Here is a 17,557-nt window from a genome sequence, read left to right on the forward strand (position 1 = left end):
ATTACTACACAACCACCCCAACCCCCCCCTAGCTCCCTCCTAACCTCCCTCCCTCCTAACCTCCCCCTCCCCCCTCCTAACCTCCCCCTCCCCCCTCCTAACCTCCCCCTCCCCCCTCCTAACCTCCCCCTCCCTCCCTCCTAACCTCCTCCTCCCCCCTCCTAACCTCCCCCTCCCGCCTAACCTCCCTCCCTCTTAACCTCCCCCTCCCTCCTAACCTCCCCCTCCTAACCTCCCTCCCTCCTGCTCCCTCCCTCCTAACCTCCCCCTCCCTCCTAACCTCCCCCCTCCTAACCTCCCCCTCCTAACCTCCCCCTCCCTCCTAACCTCCCCCTCCTAACCTCCCTCCCTCCTGCTCCCTCCCTCCTAACCTCAACCCAGGACAACGTCCCTCCCCTCTCATCCCGTCCTCTCCTCCCTTCTCCTTTCATCCCGTCAGTATATTGTTTGTCTTATTATGTTTTGGCCTCTAGAGGTCCTCATGCCCAGCTTACTCAGCTTGCAATTAATGTTTTAGGTTCACCTAGGTCTCGTTCAGCTGTGTATATTTAAGTGACTCTGTCTCATAGCTTCCTTGCTTGGTGTTTAGTTGTTCTGTAGCCGGTTGCCTGAGTAAGTGTTCTCTAAAGACATTGTATTTCCTGTTGCCTGCGGAGTATTCCCTTATCAGTTTTATTCCCTTATCAGTTTTATTTTGTGCGTTTTCTCCTATGGAGTTGTTTGTTTCAAGATTTTTTGAATCACTGGAATATTTTTGTGTAACGCCTTTTTGGACTGGTTTTGTTTTTGAGAACTACTTTTTGCTGTTCTTTGCTCCAGCTGTGGATTATTGCTCGAACTCTGATTAAAACATATTTTGCATCTCAAGTTCTCCTAAGTGCGTCTTACTGATGGGATCACCATCCTCCAGTGATCCTCCAGTGATCATCCAGTGATCATCCAGTGATCATCCAGTGATCATCCAGTGATCCTCCAGTGATCATCCAGTGGCTCAAGGATTGTGAGTCGGACCCTCACACCGTAAACACAAGTTCGAGTCCCGGCTCTGATAAACTCTCCTCCCTCCGCCTCTCATCTTCTCTCCTCTCTCCTCCCTCCTCCTCTCATCTCCTCTCCTCCCTTCCTCTTTACTCTACTCCTTTCTCCTTTCCTCCCTTCTCCTCTCCCCCCTCCCCTCCTGGTGTAAAGGCAGTATTTTATTCTGATCATAGCAAAACCCTTCTGTATAAACGTGTGTGTGTGTCCTCCAGGATGATATTCATCATATGAATCAAACATGATTGAAAAGCCCCTCACTGCTTTCATGTTTGCGTAACCATAGCTACGCACATCTAAATAGGTAAGCACGTCTGAGTTTGTGGTTTTTCTCCAATTTCACCTCATTAAGTCTGAACACACAAAACACACACCAACTCTTTCTCTCTCTCTCTTTCACACACACACAACCACAACAACAGAACATACACACACACAACCACAAAAACACAGCAGAATAAAATGGTGGAATCGCCTTCCTGACTAAAAGAGCCTTCTAATGTGTCTTTACAACATTACAACTATTACTAAACCCTACCAAAGCCACATCACATCTACTGTTCTAATGTGTCTACACAACATTACAATGATCCCATCTACTGGATGGATGGACATCGAGTGTTCACATCTGTACCCTAATGACATTAGCTGAATAACAGATGTAGTAGTAGTAGTTGCAGTAGTTCTGTGTGAGTGTGTGTTAGTGAGAGGGAGAGACGTAGAAATAGACAGAAGGATAGAAAGAGAAAGAGAGAGAGATTGTTAGATGAACTGTACAGTGGGTTGTTCAGGGTGCTAGATGTACATATGAACTGTGTCCCTCCTAGCACTCTGTCCAGCCAGCCAGCACTCTGCTAGGGGTCAGGGTCAGGAGGTTTTCCCAGAGAGAGATGAAGCTTTATTCATTCTCATGTTTACAAGAAAAAGACAGAGGATGAGAGAGAGGAAGGAGGGGTGGAGGAGGAGGGAGAGAGTTTTAATTTTTTTCTACTTATTGTTGTTCTGCCTTATCTGATGACTTCAGCTGGTGTTCAGCACTTTGGTCTGCATTGGCTGTTTTTAAATATGCTCTATAAATAAACTGACGTGACTCGAGAAAGGGGATGGAGGGTGGAGGAGGCAGAGAGAGGGATGGAGAGACTGGATATAAAAATGGATCAATAAAAGATCTTCCATGTTGCTGTATTTCAGAGGGGAACAATATACCCTCAAGAGCCCCCACAGCACCTCTCCTGCCTCCCTACCTCCCTCCAGAGACTGGAAGAGAGAGAGAAAGACTGAAAGAGAGAGAGATGGAAGGAGAGACGGACAGATGAAAAGAAACAGAGAGAGAGAGACTGAAAGAGAGGGAGAGAGATGAAGAGAGACAGAGAGAGATTCCTGTCCTGCTGATATGAGAGGAGCAATTCAAGGATGTCATCTCTGTTTCTGACTGTAAGACTGCAGCAGGGAACTCTGGGAGTTAGACACTGAGCTGTGCTGAGCTGGCTCAACTGTGTGTGGGGTGTGTGTGAGGTGTACATGTGTGCATAGTGTGTATGTGGTGTGTGTGTATGTGGTGTACACATGTCAAGTTTCTCAGAAGTGCCCCGCGCACTCCGGCTGGTTGCCGTAGCAATGCAAACAGGAAGTGGAGTGCAGGTGTCACTCACTGTGATTGGCTGGCTGTGTGTGACCTGTGACCTCTGGCCTCTTGTCCACCTCTGGTTCATCAGCTCTCCACAGAACCCATCCTCTAGAGGAGGAGCAGTGCACACACACACAGGCGTGTCAGTGTGCACAGGAAAGTGCCCCAGCTGTAGTCCTGTCAGTCTGCTATTAGAATAAATCACATGATGCATTTATACTGTTCAGTAGCTGGTATATTCGTGGAAAGAGGGGGAGGGAAGGAGAGAGGGGGAGGGAGAGAGGGAAAGGGTGGAAGGATGGAGGAATGGGGGGATGGTCAGTAAATAATAATTCATTCATAAATCAACTGGCATTTTTCATCAACATAATAGCCATTCTGCACATCAAACATGAAAGCACGTACACATGAACTACAATCGTAGAACCAACACTAGAACCACCTTAGAAGCCTGTAACACACCTTAGAACCCAGTAACACACCTTAGAACCCAGTAACACACCTCAGAACACTGGAACACACCTCAGAACACTGGAACACACACTGGAACACACACTAGAACCCTGTAACACACCTTAACTCTGTAATACATCTTAGAACCCTGTAACACACACTAGAACCCTGTAATACACACTAGAACATTCTAGAAAAACACCTATAGACAAGACCACCACACTAACCTTGTACAGCCCTCCCTCCCTGTCTTCCTCCCTCCCCTCCCTCTTTCCCCTCCTCCATCCCTCTCCCTGCACCCCTCTCCCTTCCTCCCTTCATCCCCCTCCCTCCCTCCCCAGCCAAGTACTGCACTTCACAAACTGCTTGTTTAACAACTTTCTCTCTCTCTAACTGAAAAATGTGATTACAGCAGCAACACTGTCTATCTATATCTCTTTCTTTTATCTCTCTCTTCTCTCTCCCGCATCATAGCAACTCTCTCTTTCTAATGTGTCTCTCTCTCTTCCTCTCACTTTCTCTGTTCTAGGCACATTCTCTCATTTAGAAAATGTGCCTCCTTTTTGTCTTTCACATCATATCCACAATGACAAAATACTTGAAAAGGGATAGGAGAGAGATAGATGAGAGATTGAGGAGAGAGAGAGGGAGAGAGAAAGAGGGATAGAGGAGATAGAGAGAGGTGTGTAGATCCAGCCACACTGAGCATCTGTCAAGACGATCAGAAGCCTGTTGTTAAGAACACTCTCCTTTCATCCATTCTCCCTCTTCCGTTTTCACAGATGAACAATCCCTAGCTGCAGATTCGCACAATCTAGTTTATAAATAATACAACTGACAGCATAACTTGCTCCGCACTGCCGGGGGCTGTTGTTAAAGTGTGCTCATTCTGCTCGCTTTTAAGTTCAAATTCATTATTTCAAGCCGTCTGTTCTGTCTCTCTAATGACACCGCGGGTCCACTGACCGAGCCTCTGATGTCCTCTGAATGACGACAGCGCAGTTTGGCCCAGCTGCTCCTCGCGACATGTTTACACCCCCTCTGATCCCGCAGCACCTGCTCCGAGAACCACCTCCCGCGATACCTGCTGCCGGATCCACCTCCCGCGATAACCGCCAGTCTGGCATTGCCAAAAGTAAGACTCAACTTTCCCTAATGCATCAGGGGACGATTATAATACCATTTAATCATGCATGAGAGAGGGGAAGAATGATCAATAACAGACAGATAAATATATTACTTTTTAAACTGTGAATCAAATAGGCTTGTCTATTATTTTATGTGAGAATGATAAGTTATCCTATTCGGATATCAGCATAACTATTAGCACAAGCAACTCATTTAGGCCTACTTTCACTCTGTAGGCTACTTCACTTAAGCAGACGTATTCCAATATACTTTACACCCCCCCTCTCTCTCTATTTTAGAGGCTTGTATTATTATTATTTTATATTTTGAGCTGACTAGTGTCAGTGTTGCCAAATCCAAGCTTTCATGGAAACCAATAGTTGCAGCAACATGCGCTATATGGTAAATATAGACCGTTCCTTGACTCTGACCAATTAAATAGGCCTACTGTTAGAAATATGAACTTCTGATCTTTGATATTCTGCTCTACATTCTATACACTATTTGTACTTTGCTTTGGATAAAGGCGTCTAATACATGAATATCATGAATATGTAAAATGCAACAATAGCTTAATTTTAACCATCTCCAAGAAAGAAGCGGCTGAAAATATGTTAACTATGCAGAAGCTGTTGAATGGTAACGAAATATAATCTATCTAATTAACTCGGGAGAAAAAATAGAAAACTTAATAGCACTGGACATTTTATTACAACTCGTGCTCCATCCCATCATCTCTCCCTTCCTCCATCTTAGGCGCAGGTGCTCTGGCAGAGCGCGTGGCACATTATGTGGCCATCTAAGCGGAGGATGATATTCTAAACAACATGTAGCCAGGAACCTCGACTCAGCGGACTGCTGGTTACACGGATTCTCCGGGGTCTTCACGAGCAAGGGGCTTTTAGGGGAATTGTTGTTTGAAACGGTCGCGGTATCCGGAAGAGGGGCATTCAAAACGGCTCGAGAGCACTTTTATCTCCGCATCACTAAGGGCGGCTGACATTTGAAGAGAGCATCTCTGTTTTCTGGTGCAGAGGATCAAATGGCCACCCCCCCCCTCTCCCCTTCCCTCATCTCCTTCCCTCCCCTCCCCTCCTCCTCTCCTCTCCACATCCGTCCATCCAAACGCTGCGTTGGGACTTCTGTACTACGCCCATTGTTTTTCCGTATTTACACTGCCGTGTGGAACTAACTAACAGCAGATCAATGAGGGCTAGTTAGTCGGCTAAAGATCGCTCCGGTCAGCGCGTGACGCCGCGGCAGTGAGAGTCCAGCCGCTGTCAGATGCCTAGCGGTAATTCAGCGGTTAGTCGCCAGAAATAGTCATTTAAATGAGCGGATAGAAAGAAACGGAAAAAAGTGAGAAAAAAACCCACAAATAACATTTAACACCAGAAACGTTTACTGATTGTGGGTACATTTTCCTGCAACACAGCACCCACCAAACACAACACCAGAAGGAGTTAAGTACGTAAACACATCTCAACAATATTCCGAGAGAGCGCCATCACTAGCAGATCCCGAACACGCTGATCAGATTCTGATAGCATCACTGACCTCCATTTGTCTCTTTATTTATTCTCGGCAGATATGAAATACAACAACAAATCGGTAACATTTTACAGAAACATGTGCTTATAAACTAAAACTAATTGCGTAGAAAAAAAGGATATTAAACCAAAATTAAATATTTATCAGGCCACTTTTACGTACATCATATCACGGTATAAGCGGTGCGGGTGGGACGAATGATATTAAACAGCGTGGATAAATAAGTTAAATTAGGAAATATGAAAATACAACAATGTTTTGAAGTCAAAGTCAAAAAATAACTCGCTTCGGATTGTGTATAACTCCACACACGCGCTGATGACCATCCCTAACGATGCTGTGTAATTAAGTTAGGTGAAATGAAGGTATTAAGCTGTAGTACAACTAATTATGTAAAGATAATTCAAATGACAGCCTATATAATTTTAAACGTAGAATTACCTGAACGGCTAAAAATGTCCTTATGATCGGTGCAGTCTCTTCTTTGAGTTCAGTTCGTTGTCAAGTAGTTAGTGGAGGATATCCAGTTATTGGATAAATTAAAGCTTATTCTACCGGCATATCGTATCCAGATATTGGTGAGAGTGAAGGAGAGCGCAAGACGGGTTGCTGAACCGAGTAGCGTACCAGCGTCAAGCTCCGGTTCTAGGCGTTAGATGTTACTTGTTTGTAAGCAAAAACATGGCTTCATTTGCCTTTGTCAGCGAGAAAACGTAATATTGACTTACCTTTCCCTCATGAGCCATTGTCCCCCTCCGCCCCCCTCCTCCCTCCGCCCTCCGCCATGACATCACGCGAGCTGTAGTAAAGCCGCGAGCTTCAGATGGGCAGGGCTTCACGGTCGCCTCCATGTAACTCAATGGGCACACACACACACACGCACAGACACACGCACACATGGACACACACACACACGCACACACAATCAATCTCTCATGCGCAGCGCACACAATCTCTCAATCACGCGCACAATAAAACCTATGATATACGGACAAGCTGCTTTCAGCTCACACATCACACACACAAATATATTTGAAACGCATATTTGTTTAAAATATGTGCATATTCAGAATTTTAACTAATTCTAAAAGTAATCTTATCCTCTCGAAGCATCAAGACAACGTCAGTGTGGCCTCGCGATGGATGAGCTTGGAGCTCCACTGATCAGCAGAACTCGCATGAGCTCATTTGCTGCCTGCAGATACTTTTTTGACAGAATGCATACCTTACAATCAACATGTCACCCCGAACACCCTCCACGCAATCTCAGACGTGGTACCATCCATGAGTCACTGCAGCGGACACATCCCTCCGGTTGGGAGTGGATGTATAATATTGTAGGTACACACCGCTTCCTGGTAGGATTCTGTAAGTGTGGCTAGTGGGGAGGGGTGGGGGCTAAGGTTTACAGAGGAGGATGGGGGTTGGAGAGTGGAGTGGGGGGGGGGGTTGAGAGAGGAGGGGGGGAGTTGAGAGAGGAGGGAGGGAGGTTGAGAAAGGGGGGGGGAGTTGAGAGAGGAGGGAGGGGGGTTGAGAGAGGAGGGAGGGGAGTTGAGAGAGGAGGGAGGGGGGTTAAGAGAGGAGGGAGGGGGGTTGAGAGAGGAGGGAGGGGGGTTGAGAGAGGAGAGGGGGTTGAGAGGAGCAGCAGCAGATGCTTCAGAGCTGACGTGGATCTCAAACAGCGTGCAGGGGGAGGACAGGCCCTGGGGGGGCTTGGGCCCTGGGGGGGCGGGGGGCCCTGGGGGGCGGGGGGCCCTGGGGGGGACAGAATCCTCCACCCAGGGGTTACTGCGTTTATGTCCCTTTATGTCCCTCACACACACACAACCACAACACAACTAACCCTATGATGAAAACGTTTCCTGGAATCTAACTATCCCTAAAACAGAGAGTAGGGTGATAACTGCTCAACATGGCTGCATGACTGGGGCATCTGGAATCAACTCCCTAAGTGTACGCGCACTCACTGTGGTTTTGCTGTGCTGTTTTTGAAACCATTAGTGAAACTGACAACTATTCATTACAAGCCATTTGAGAATAGTCTCCACAAATGCCATTCTTTATCATCTGTCTCCACGCCGCGCGCACAGGGAATATTCAAAAAGCCAACCTTCAGCTTTCAGAAAATTCTATTAAATTCTTATCTCTTTTCACCAGGCTCTTTTTGTGCAATCCTATTGTCATGCACTGGAGCTGAAATCAATCACTGGTGCGCGCCGCATCAGAAGGGGGTTGTGCTAGTGAGAGGGGCCTTGCAGCACAACAGCATCAACACACTGGCGGAAGGGACGAGGACTGACCCGTGAGCACCTGACTCACCTCACCGCACACGCGCCGTGACGGTTAAGTCTATTCATAACATATAATACAAGACATACACTCACCCGTTAGTTCTTACAAGCCAGACAGTCATGAACACCTGCCTAGACAATGGTTACTTCCTCTCAGGGTCGCTTTCAGTACCCAGACAGCTCCTCTAGTCTGTGTTCAGGACCAGACAGCTCCTCTGGTCTGGATGTGTTCAGGGCCAGACAGCTCCTCTAGTCTGGATGTGTTCAGGACCAGACAGCTCCTCTAGTCTGGATGTGTTCAGGACCAGACAGCTCCTCTGGTCTGGATGAGTTCAGGACCAGACAGCTCCTCTGGTCTGGATGTGTCCAAGACCAGACAGCTCCTCTGGTCTGGATGTGTTCAGGACCAGACAGCTCCTCTGGTCTGGATGTGTTCAGGACCAGACAGCTCCTCTAGTCTGGATGTGTTCAGGACCAGACAGCTCCTCTAGTCTGGATGTGTTCAGGACCAGACAGCTCCTCTAGTCTGGATGTGTTCAGGACCAGACAGCTCCTCTGGTCTGGATGTGTTCAGGACCAGACAGCTCCTCTGGTCTGGATGTGTTCAGGACCAGACAGCTCCTCTAGTCTGGATGTGTTCAGGACCAGACAGCCAGTGTCGGACTGGCCATTGGGAGAATCGGGAGAAATCCCAAACGGACAGTCAAACTAACAGTCGCTATGCAAAAAAAATATATAGCCTAATAGTTTACGCTCACTTTGAGGACGGCCCAAGAAACTGTTTAACTGGAGCGATCCAAAGGGTGGGGGTGGGGATTCCCCCCGTGTAAACTTGAACGGTGTGACTTCCAAGAGAGAGTTTTACAAAAGTGCATAGGTCAATGATCATGAACCAAAAACATTGAGGGTAGCCAAAACATGAAGCATACATTGTGAAAAGCAAATATGTGCCAATGGGAAGAAACGTTATAGCATGTAATTAAACAAGTTACAATTAAACAACCTGAACCTCAAAAGTGCAGGAGTGTACCTGTAGGAAAGCAACAATCATATAATTCACGGCGAGTACAAGAAGTTAAATCAATTACAACTAACCAACAAGAGCAACAAGTCTCTCAATAAGTCTTTGTTTTCCTGGAGGAAACTAACATCAGGTCCAGCAAATCATTCCTAAGCACATTTGTGTAGGTGGTGAATTGAAAGGCCAGAGCCGCTTGGTGTTTTCACTTTTGGTTAGATTCTCAGGGAGATAATTGACTCATTAATATCTGACTCAAATTTTAGAAATGTGCACAAGTGCGTTACCTGTAACCTTGAGCGCTAAACAGTTAATGACATGAAACTCTGACGCAGGTAAAAATTGTCTGCTTGATCAGAGCACCGACCCTAAAGTATGCGTGTTCACTAAACAGTCATGGATATGGAATCGATCACTCAGAGGCTCCGGTAAATTCCTTCGGAGCGTGGAGATCCACTTTAAGTGACTCAGAGGCCTTAAGTTAAAACCTTCTCCAAAAGTCTGTTTATAATCAGTTAGCCGCATCAACCAGACTAGATCAAAGTTTTCAACGCCGTAGCTTGATAGATACGTTTCAAGGAGAACAAGTAACTTAAAAATGCAAAATAATAGTTTATTATCTAAGTAGTAAGATAATCAATACAATGATACTGAAATACAAAACATACCTTCAGAGCAATGGTTAACAAAGGTATTCACAATGAAGACGAGGCGCCTAACGCACCGGAGCTGTATCGTAAACAGAACTCAAAGTGATTGGTAAAACTTCTTCCTATATACACCCAAGCCTGACTAAAATGGAGACACCGATCATATGACTAAAAAGTTGTCTAATGAATACAAATTCAAATTGGATCATTAATCAAGGCTGCAGTAGACCAAGTGGTGCCCTTGCAAGACAAGGGAATATGTTAAACACATGTTGGTCAGCTGCAGGCAAAAACTCTGTAAACCCTGTACATGTACATGTTACAGTATTACAATGATTACTAGAATGTAATACATAAAATAAGAAACAAAAGCATATCAAACATGACATTAAAAGCTGTTTAGAACAATATTTACAAGAACACAACTTTTAATGATAATTTCAGAGTCTTCCTCTGTCCACCTTCCTCTTCAACTGTTGAGACCACCTCTCCAGAGGTGTGTCATCAAGGTGTGATTGTCATTTTAGCGTGTCTGGGTGACCAGTGACAAAGGGGGTGCCAAAACAGCAGAGAGACAGTCAGTGTCTCTGATGGAGCTGTGAAGGTGATTCCACCATTGGGGGGCCAGACAGGTGAAGAGCTTGGGTTGGGAGCAGGTGCTCTTGAGAGGTGGGACCACCAGACGGTCATCCGGTTGTCAGAAGAAGACCGTAGGTGGCGGGTGGGGGTGTAAGGCTGGAGGAGAGACTTAATGTAGTCGGGTGAAGTCCCGGTAGATTGAAGACCAAACGGGCCGCTCTGAATCCTCTGGAGAGCGCGGGTTGCACATGCTGGAAGACCGGCAAGCAGCGAGTTGCAGTAGTCCCAGTTGCAGTAGTCCCCGTTGCAGTAGACCCCGTTGCAGTAGTCCCCGTTGCAGTAGTCCCAGTTGCAGTAGTCCCAGTTGCAGTAGTCCCCGTTGCAGTAGTCCCCGTTGCAGTAGTCCCAGTTGCAGTAGTCCCCGTTGCAGTAGTCCCCGTTGCAGTAGTCCCCGTTGCAGTAGTCCCAGTTGCAGTAGTCCCAGTTGCAGTAGTCCCAGTTGGAGTAGTCCCAGTTGCAGTAGTCCCAGTTGGAGTAGTCCCAGTTGCAGTAGTCCCAGTTGGAGTAGTCCCAGTTGGAGGGGACAAGTGAGGTGAAAGCACTCTATCATTAGGGTTCCTCCAGTTGGAGGGAACCTATTGTTCTTGTTGGTATTCTTCTTATTACTTTTCTTCTCCTTGCGCCCCAATATCTCAAAAAGTCCCCGGTCATAAATGTTCTAATTTGGCACATTTATACTACATCCAAGTGGGTACCCCTACACCAAATATGGGCCACATCGGACCACAGGGGGCGCCACAGGCCACGCCCAAAAGTCCAATTTTCAAAGTGATGGCATTTCCACCCCATTGCTCCAATTCTTCTGAAACGTGGTGGGCATGTCTAATTTTTGAAGAACAAAAAAGCCTCAAAAGACCCATAGGGTCCGCCATGATGGATTTTCCTGTACAGTGATAATTTTGGAAAACATTCAAAATTCCTCTTCTCTTGAACCAAAGGTCTAATTGACTTGACATTTTCTACAGATATGTATCGTATTTGAAAATGTTACTTAAGGCAATTGAATCAAGTACAAAATGGCTGAAAGGGGTGTATTTATGTAAATGTCCACATTGCCTCAATATGTTTGTGTCACTAAATCAAATGTATTTTTGAAGGATTGTTCAAAACTAACTAACAATCTCAACAGTTGGTGTGTAGCAGACAGGATAGAGTGACTTGTAACCTTATGCTCATGAGTTCAAATCCCCGTTCAGCCTGTTGTTGGCCAAATATGAAGTCGTTTTGCTCTTTTGTTGTCCAACTCTCGATCTTCTACAGTGTACATGTTTATAATATTTTGCGGAGGAACCCGCATCGCTGCTTGCAGCTATATTTCTGATTTGATTTTAAGAGCAGATTGACTGCTGTAAAAGAGGGGACTATTTGAATATTCTGTAAAAAGCTTAAAAATATATGAAATGTGCCTTATTGTATTCCAGTATTTTATAAAAATATGTAAAAACATTTTCCTCAAACACTGAACCAGCAAACTTTGCAAAACACAACATTTGTCATTGCCAAAAGTTATGGCGACGACTGTACACAATAGACTATGTTAACGGGGTTATTATATGAAACTTAGTTTGCTGAAATGATTTTCATTATTGACTATAGTGAACTGATTATTGTTCTTTTGCAACATCAAAAAGCAGATGCAGAAACAGAGAGAAGTAAGGAAAAAGAAAACAAGGTAAAATGGACAAATTAATTTTTAGATGTATTAGATCTCAGTTTTTTAACAGTCTTCGATAGCACTGCATTATACTTTATTATTATATAGCCTATTTGTATTAAGCAACTGTACACGGGTTGTGGGCTGGACAACGTTTCAAAGTCCCGGGCTGTTTTGCGGTCCCAGTCTGACCCTGCTGCAGACAGCTCCTCTGGTTGTGTACGGGACCCTGGACAGTAGGCTACAGATGCGCTGGCGCTGACAGGTATCTGCAGTTGCAAGTTTTAAGTTTAGCATATAGCTCGGGCTGTTAGACCTCCACGTGACAGGAGATACCATGCTTTGTAGGTGCACTCTAAACCGCTTCACGGTGACCGCTGATAAATTATACCGTAGGCCTATTCAAGATAAACCTTGATTTCGATACTTTGCTTTGTTACTTAGACCTTCTGAATTCTCATGAGCTTCGAGAGAACTTTGTGAGAACTTTATGTATTCATTCGAGAGAACTTAATGTATTCATTATTTCATACAAACGGAGCTGCTAACAGCCCTGACTATTGTTGTAGAGACGCTGCGCATGCATATGTAGCCACAAGGCCTCGCAGCCGTAGACATGGCATTAGCGCGAGAGATAATGTGACGGCACGGTCAGTATAAATTTTACATGGGGCAGCAGCTGAAGGAGCGCGAGGTGGGGAGGCCGGCTCTGCTAGGTCCCTCGACAGATGGAACGAGCGGCAGACGACAACGGAAAAGTTTTAATAAGCCACAAGGCTCGGGGTTGTCCCCACGGTGCCATCCACACTGCCCAGGGGAATAACACTACTTTCTATTGTCTGGTCAACTTCTGTCGGAGTGCGAAGCAGGCTACATGGAAGAAGGCACAACTTAGTTCCGTGACAGCAGTTTGGACTGCACGGACTCCTACATTCAACTTTCGTGTAGTGGGAAGCTCGAACAGCTAATTACAAGACATATAGAACATAACTTTACTTCCGAAGGGAAAATATTTAACGTGAATCATAGCTTAAATCATAGTTTAACATGGCAGGAGGGGAGCGTAAAGCTGCTACTACAGACTGAGGTCTGCTTCACTCTACAGAATGTGATGAGGTCTGCTGTAGCGGAGCGTTTCACCTGCAGATCAAGAACTCGCAATTTCATACGCAAATTGAACGCATACTATAATAATAATTATAATAGGCTCTGCAGCTATAGTCTACCGCTCTGCTCTCGTTGTTCACGCTGCGCTACTTTAAAATCAACCCCAGATACGAAAACAAACAGTCCGCGCCTGAACACACTGGTGCTTCAGCACACCTATAGCAGGACAGAAGAGGAGAGAGAGATGGAGGAGAGAAGCAGCACCACTAGGCCTACGCACGACCGTCACACGCTGAAACTTTTTACTGAAACTAGACTCAGGAGGGGCCATGCCATGCTATTACGGACAGCGACCAATCAGGCGCCATCTGGTCCTGGTCTGGTCTGGTCTGGTCCTGGTCATTTCTCCAGCAGATGGTCCTGGTCCTGGTTTGGTCATCTCTTCAGAAGATGGTTTGGTCTTGGTCCTGGTCTGGTCCTGGTCTGGTCCTGGTCTGGTCCTGGTCCTGGTCTGGTCCTAGTCTGGTCCTGGTAATTTCTCCAGCAGATGGTCCTGGTCCTAGTTTGGTCATCATTCAGAAGATGGTCTTGGTCTTGGTCCTGGTCTGGTCTGGTCTGGTCCTGGTCTGGTCCTGGTCTGGTCCTGGTCTGGTCCTGGTCTGGTCTGGTCCTGGTCTGGTCTGGTCCTGGTCTGGTCCTGGTCTGGTCCTAGTCTGGTCCTGGTCATTTCTCCAGCAGATGGTCCTGGTCCTGGTTTGGTCATCTCTTCAGAAGATGGTCTTGGTCTTGGTCCTGGTCCTGGTCCTGGTCCTGGTCCTGGTCCTGGTCCTGGTCCTGGTCCTGGTCCTGGTCCTGGTCTGGTCCTAGTCTGGTCTTGGTCTCTCCAGCAGATGGTTCTGGCTAGTTGTTTCTCTGCCAGATAAGCCCCTCCCCATCACTACTCTAATGGTTGCCATGGCAAAGGAGGAGGTAATGTATTCCTGCTTATTAGATCTGCAGCTCTGACAGAGCAGCCTGCTCCATAGGGGGGATGGGGGGGGGCAATCAGGAGTGGCCCAATACCGCACCCCCACGGAGAGTACACTTATTAACCTCTTAACTCTACTACACTCCCATCCACTGCTAATTCTACACACACTTACACACACATGTGCACACGCCCACACACACACGAACACACAGGACACCCTATCCTCCGTCCACCATATGAATCCTGAGCAGGAAGCTCGACTCTGGACCAGCTGCCCAGGAACAGGAAGTATACAGCAAGTTCACACTGGAGAGAGGAGTGTGTGTGTAGGGTTAGTGTGTGTTGGGTTAGTGTGTGTTTGTGTGGGGGAGGATGTGTGTGTAGGGTGTGTGTGTGTGTGTGGGGGGGGGGGTAATAGGCTTTGTGTGACAGAAGAAAGGGCCCCAGCTGTCACTATGAAGATCATCAGCCTGACACTGCACTCTGTCCTCTCTCTTTCTCCTCTCTTCCTCTCCCCTCCTCTCCTGTCCTCTCACCCCTCCTCTCCTCTCTTCCCCCCTCCTCCCCCTTCTTCCCCTCAAAAGTCTGGAAGAGAGAAAAAAACTAAATATGATCCCTCTTCCTTGATTACACACCATCACACATGCGCATACACACACACACACACGCACACTTGAACAAAAACACACACACAAGGCTGAATCTGCAGCATTGATTCATGCCCCAAACCCAAAGGAATAAATTACTTCATTTCACTAGGAATCGTATTGTGTGTGTATGTTTATGTGTGTATATTCAGCGATTGTATGTGTGAGTGTGTATACATTCATATACATATATATGTATGTTTGCATGTTTGTGTGCACGTGTATGGATGTGTGAATAAGTGTGTGTGTATTTAGTTTCTAAGCCGTAGCTTTCATGTGTAATGCAGTGAGACACATCAGCTGTCATTACCATGGTAACTCTTCCCATACCAGGCAAGCTGACCAATGAGGCGAGGGCAAAGGGCAGTGGCACAACCGACCACTAAACCCTCACCCCATCACCTCAAACTGTACATACCCCACCACTAAACCCTCACCCCATCACCTCAAACTGTACATACCCCACCACTAAACCCTCACCCCATCACCTCAAACTGTACATACCCCACCATTAAACCCTCACCCCATCACCTCAAACTGTACATACCCCACCATTAAACCCTCACCCCATCACCCCACCACTGGGAAATACATCAGTTGAGTAGTTTTCCAGTTAGAATCTCGGAGTACATTCTTAACGTTCTTGAACCAGGGGAATCAAATCAAGTGATCAAGTCCCCCCATCCAAGTTCACAACTGGAAATCTCACTGGAAATTTAAATCAATCAATTCACAAAGACCCCAAAAATACAGACCACTATTACAGTCACATTACTAACAGCTCTTACTCCTGTCTGTCTGGATCACCTGTCCACACTGGGGTTTAAACCATAACACAAAATTGCTCAGATTGGGCTTTTTTCCCTTGAAATTTTTCTTTTCTTTTGCCAACGATGACTGCAGTGTAAAGGGTACACCAATCAGGAATCAAGGGGGATGTTTCTGTGGTAATGTGAATGTGGAGGCGGAGCTGAAAAGACTTCCTGGTTCATTGTGGTCGTACATGAATGTAATACATTGTAAATATTTACTTTGGCTTTCAACTTCAGATTTATTTCAAATCCACAATGTGCTAGATGAGAGAGAGAGGGGGGGGAGGGAGAGAGAGTAGGGGGAGGGGGAGGGGGAGGGGGGAAAGAGAGAAAGAGAGAGGGCACACACACCCTCACACACACCGTAAGAGTTTGGGTTTTAGTTTTGCCTCTGGGCTTGACCAAAACCTCTCCACTCTCCCTCTCTTCCTCCATACACCCATCCCTCCACCCCTTCTTCCTGGCCACACCCAGTTCAAAGAGAATGAAGGAGGAAGAGAGAGAGAAGGAGAGAGAGAAAGTGAGAGAGGGAGAAAGTGAGAGAGGGAGAGAGAGATTGAAGGGAAAGAGAGTGTTTGACATAGGTAAAAAAGAGAGAAGGACAGAGAGAGTGAGAGAGGGAAAGAGGAGGGAAAGTGCTGCATAATTCATGCTGTCGTGTAATGAAGCCTCCTCCACTATTAAGTGTTTGCTCTGTAATGGAGTTTCAATGTGTGTGTGTATGTGTGTGTATGTGTGTGTATGTGTGTGTATGTGTGTATAATGGAGTTTCAGGCCTATCATTTCCTCTTAATGGCTCTTTCTCCTCCACACGCCTGGACCTGCTCTACTCCACATGCCTCACACCCCCTACCCTGGTAACTGCACATTACACACACCACACACACCACACACACCACACACCCCCTACCCTGGTAACTGCACATTACACACACACACACCACACACACGCACACACACACAATGATTACAGACAGCTGTGGAGTTTCACGGCAGCCAAAGTGGGCAATTTTCTCTCTTGGCCATTTAAACAACAAACAGAGAGTGGTGTTAAAGAGAGAGGAGAGAGGAGAGAGAGGGGGAGGAGGGGGAGGAGAGAGGGATGAAGAGAGGAGGAGGAGGAAGAGAGAGAGAGAGATAGAGAGAGAGGGGGAGGAAGAGAGGAGGAGGAGAGAGAGAGGGGGAGAGGAGTATGAAGAGAGGAGGAGAAAAGAGGGGGATATAGAGGGATAAAGAGAGGAGGAGGAGAGAGGGATGAAGAGAGGAGGAGGAGAGAGGGATGAAGAGAGGAGGAGGAGAGAGAGAGGGGGAGAGGAGTATGAAGAGAGGAGGAGAAGAGAGGGGGATATAGAGGGATAAAGAGAGGAGGAGGAGAGAGGGATGAAGAGAGGAGGAGGAGAGAGAGAGGGGGAGAGGAGTATGAAGAGAGGAGGAGAAGAGAGGGGGATATAGAGGGATAAAGAGAGGAGGAGGAGAGGGGGATGAAGAGAGGAGGAGGGGGTTGGAGGTTGTTGTCTGTCAGGAACAGAGCTTGGTCTTTCAACCCTCACACACCCACACATTTACACTTTCTCTCTCTCTCTCTCTCTCTCTCTCTCTCTCTCTCTCTCACACACACACACACACAAACTTACGTTGTTTGCACACACACACCAGACCAGGCCGGGCTAGCATGGACTATACCAGACCAGACCAGGCCAGGCTAGCATAGACTATACCAGACCAGGCTAGCATAGACTATACCAGACCAGGCCAGGCCAGGCTAGCATAGACTATACCAGACCAGACCAGGCTGGCATAGACTATACCAGACTAGACCAGGCTAGCATAGACTATACCAGACCAGGCCAGGCCAGGCTAGCATAGACTATACCAGACCAGACCAGGCTAGCATAGACTATACCAGACCAGACCAGGCTAGCATAGACTATACCAGACCAGACCAGGCTAGCATAGACTATACCAGACCAGACCA

At 46.7% G+C, this 17,557-nt stretch overlaps 1 protein-coding gene across 1 annotated transcript in view; it reads right to left on the reverse strand.

The window, feature by feature from the left end:
• The window catches only part of myt1b (myelin transcription factor 1b), a 49,601-nt gene that overhangs the window by 19,119 nt on the left and 12,925 nt on the right, over positions 1–17,557 (reverse strand). Inside the window, exons 2-3 of the mRNA XM_084679117.1 lie at positions 10,611–10,935; positions 7,462–7,532 (exon numbers count right to left, since the gene is read on the reverse strand). Of these exons, the coding sequence (XP_084535243.1) occupies positions 7,462–7,532; positions 10,611–10,935 (396 nt within the window). The remainder of the gene's footprint in view (positions 1–7,461; positions 7,533–10,610; positions 10,936–17,557) is intronic.

This window comes from Hypomesus nipponensis, chromosome 18 (genome assembly GCF_054491055.1).
Source record: "Hypomesus nipponensis isolate SF chromosome 18, ASM5449105v1, whole genome shotgun sequence".
Classification (NCBI taxonomy): Eukaryota; Metazoa; Chordata; class Actinopteri; order Osmeriformes; family Osmeridae; genus Hypomesus; species Hypomesus nipponensis.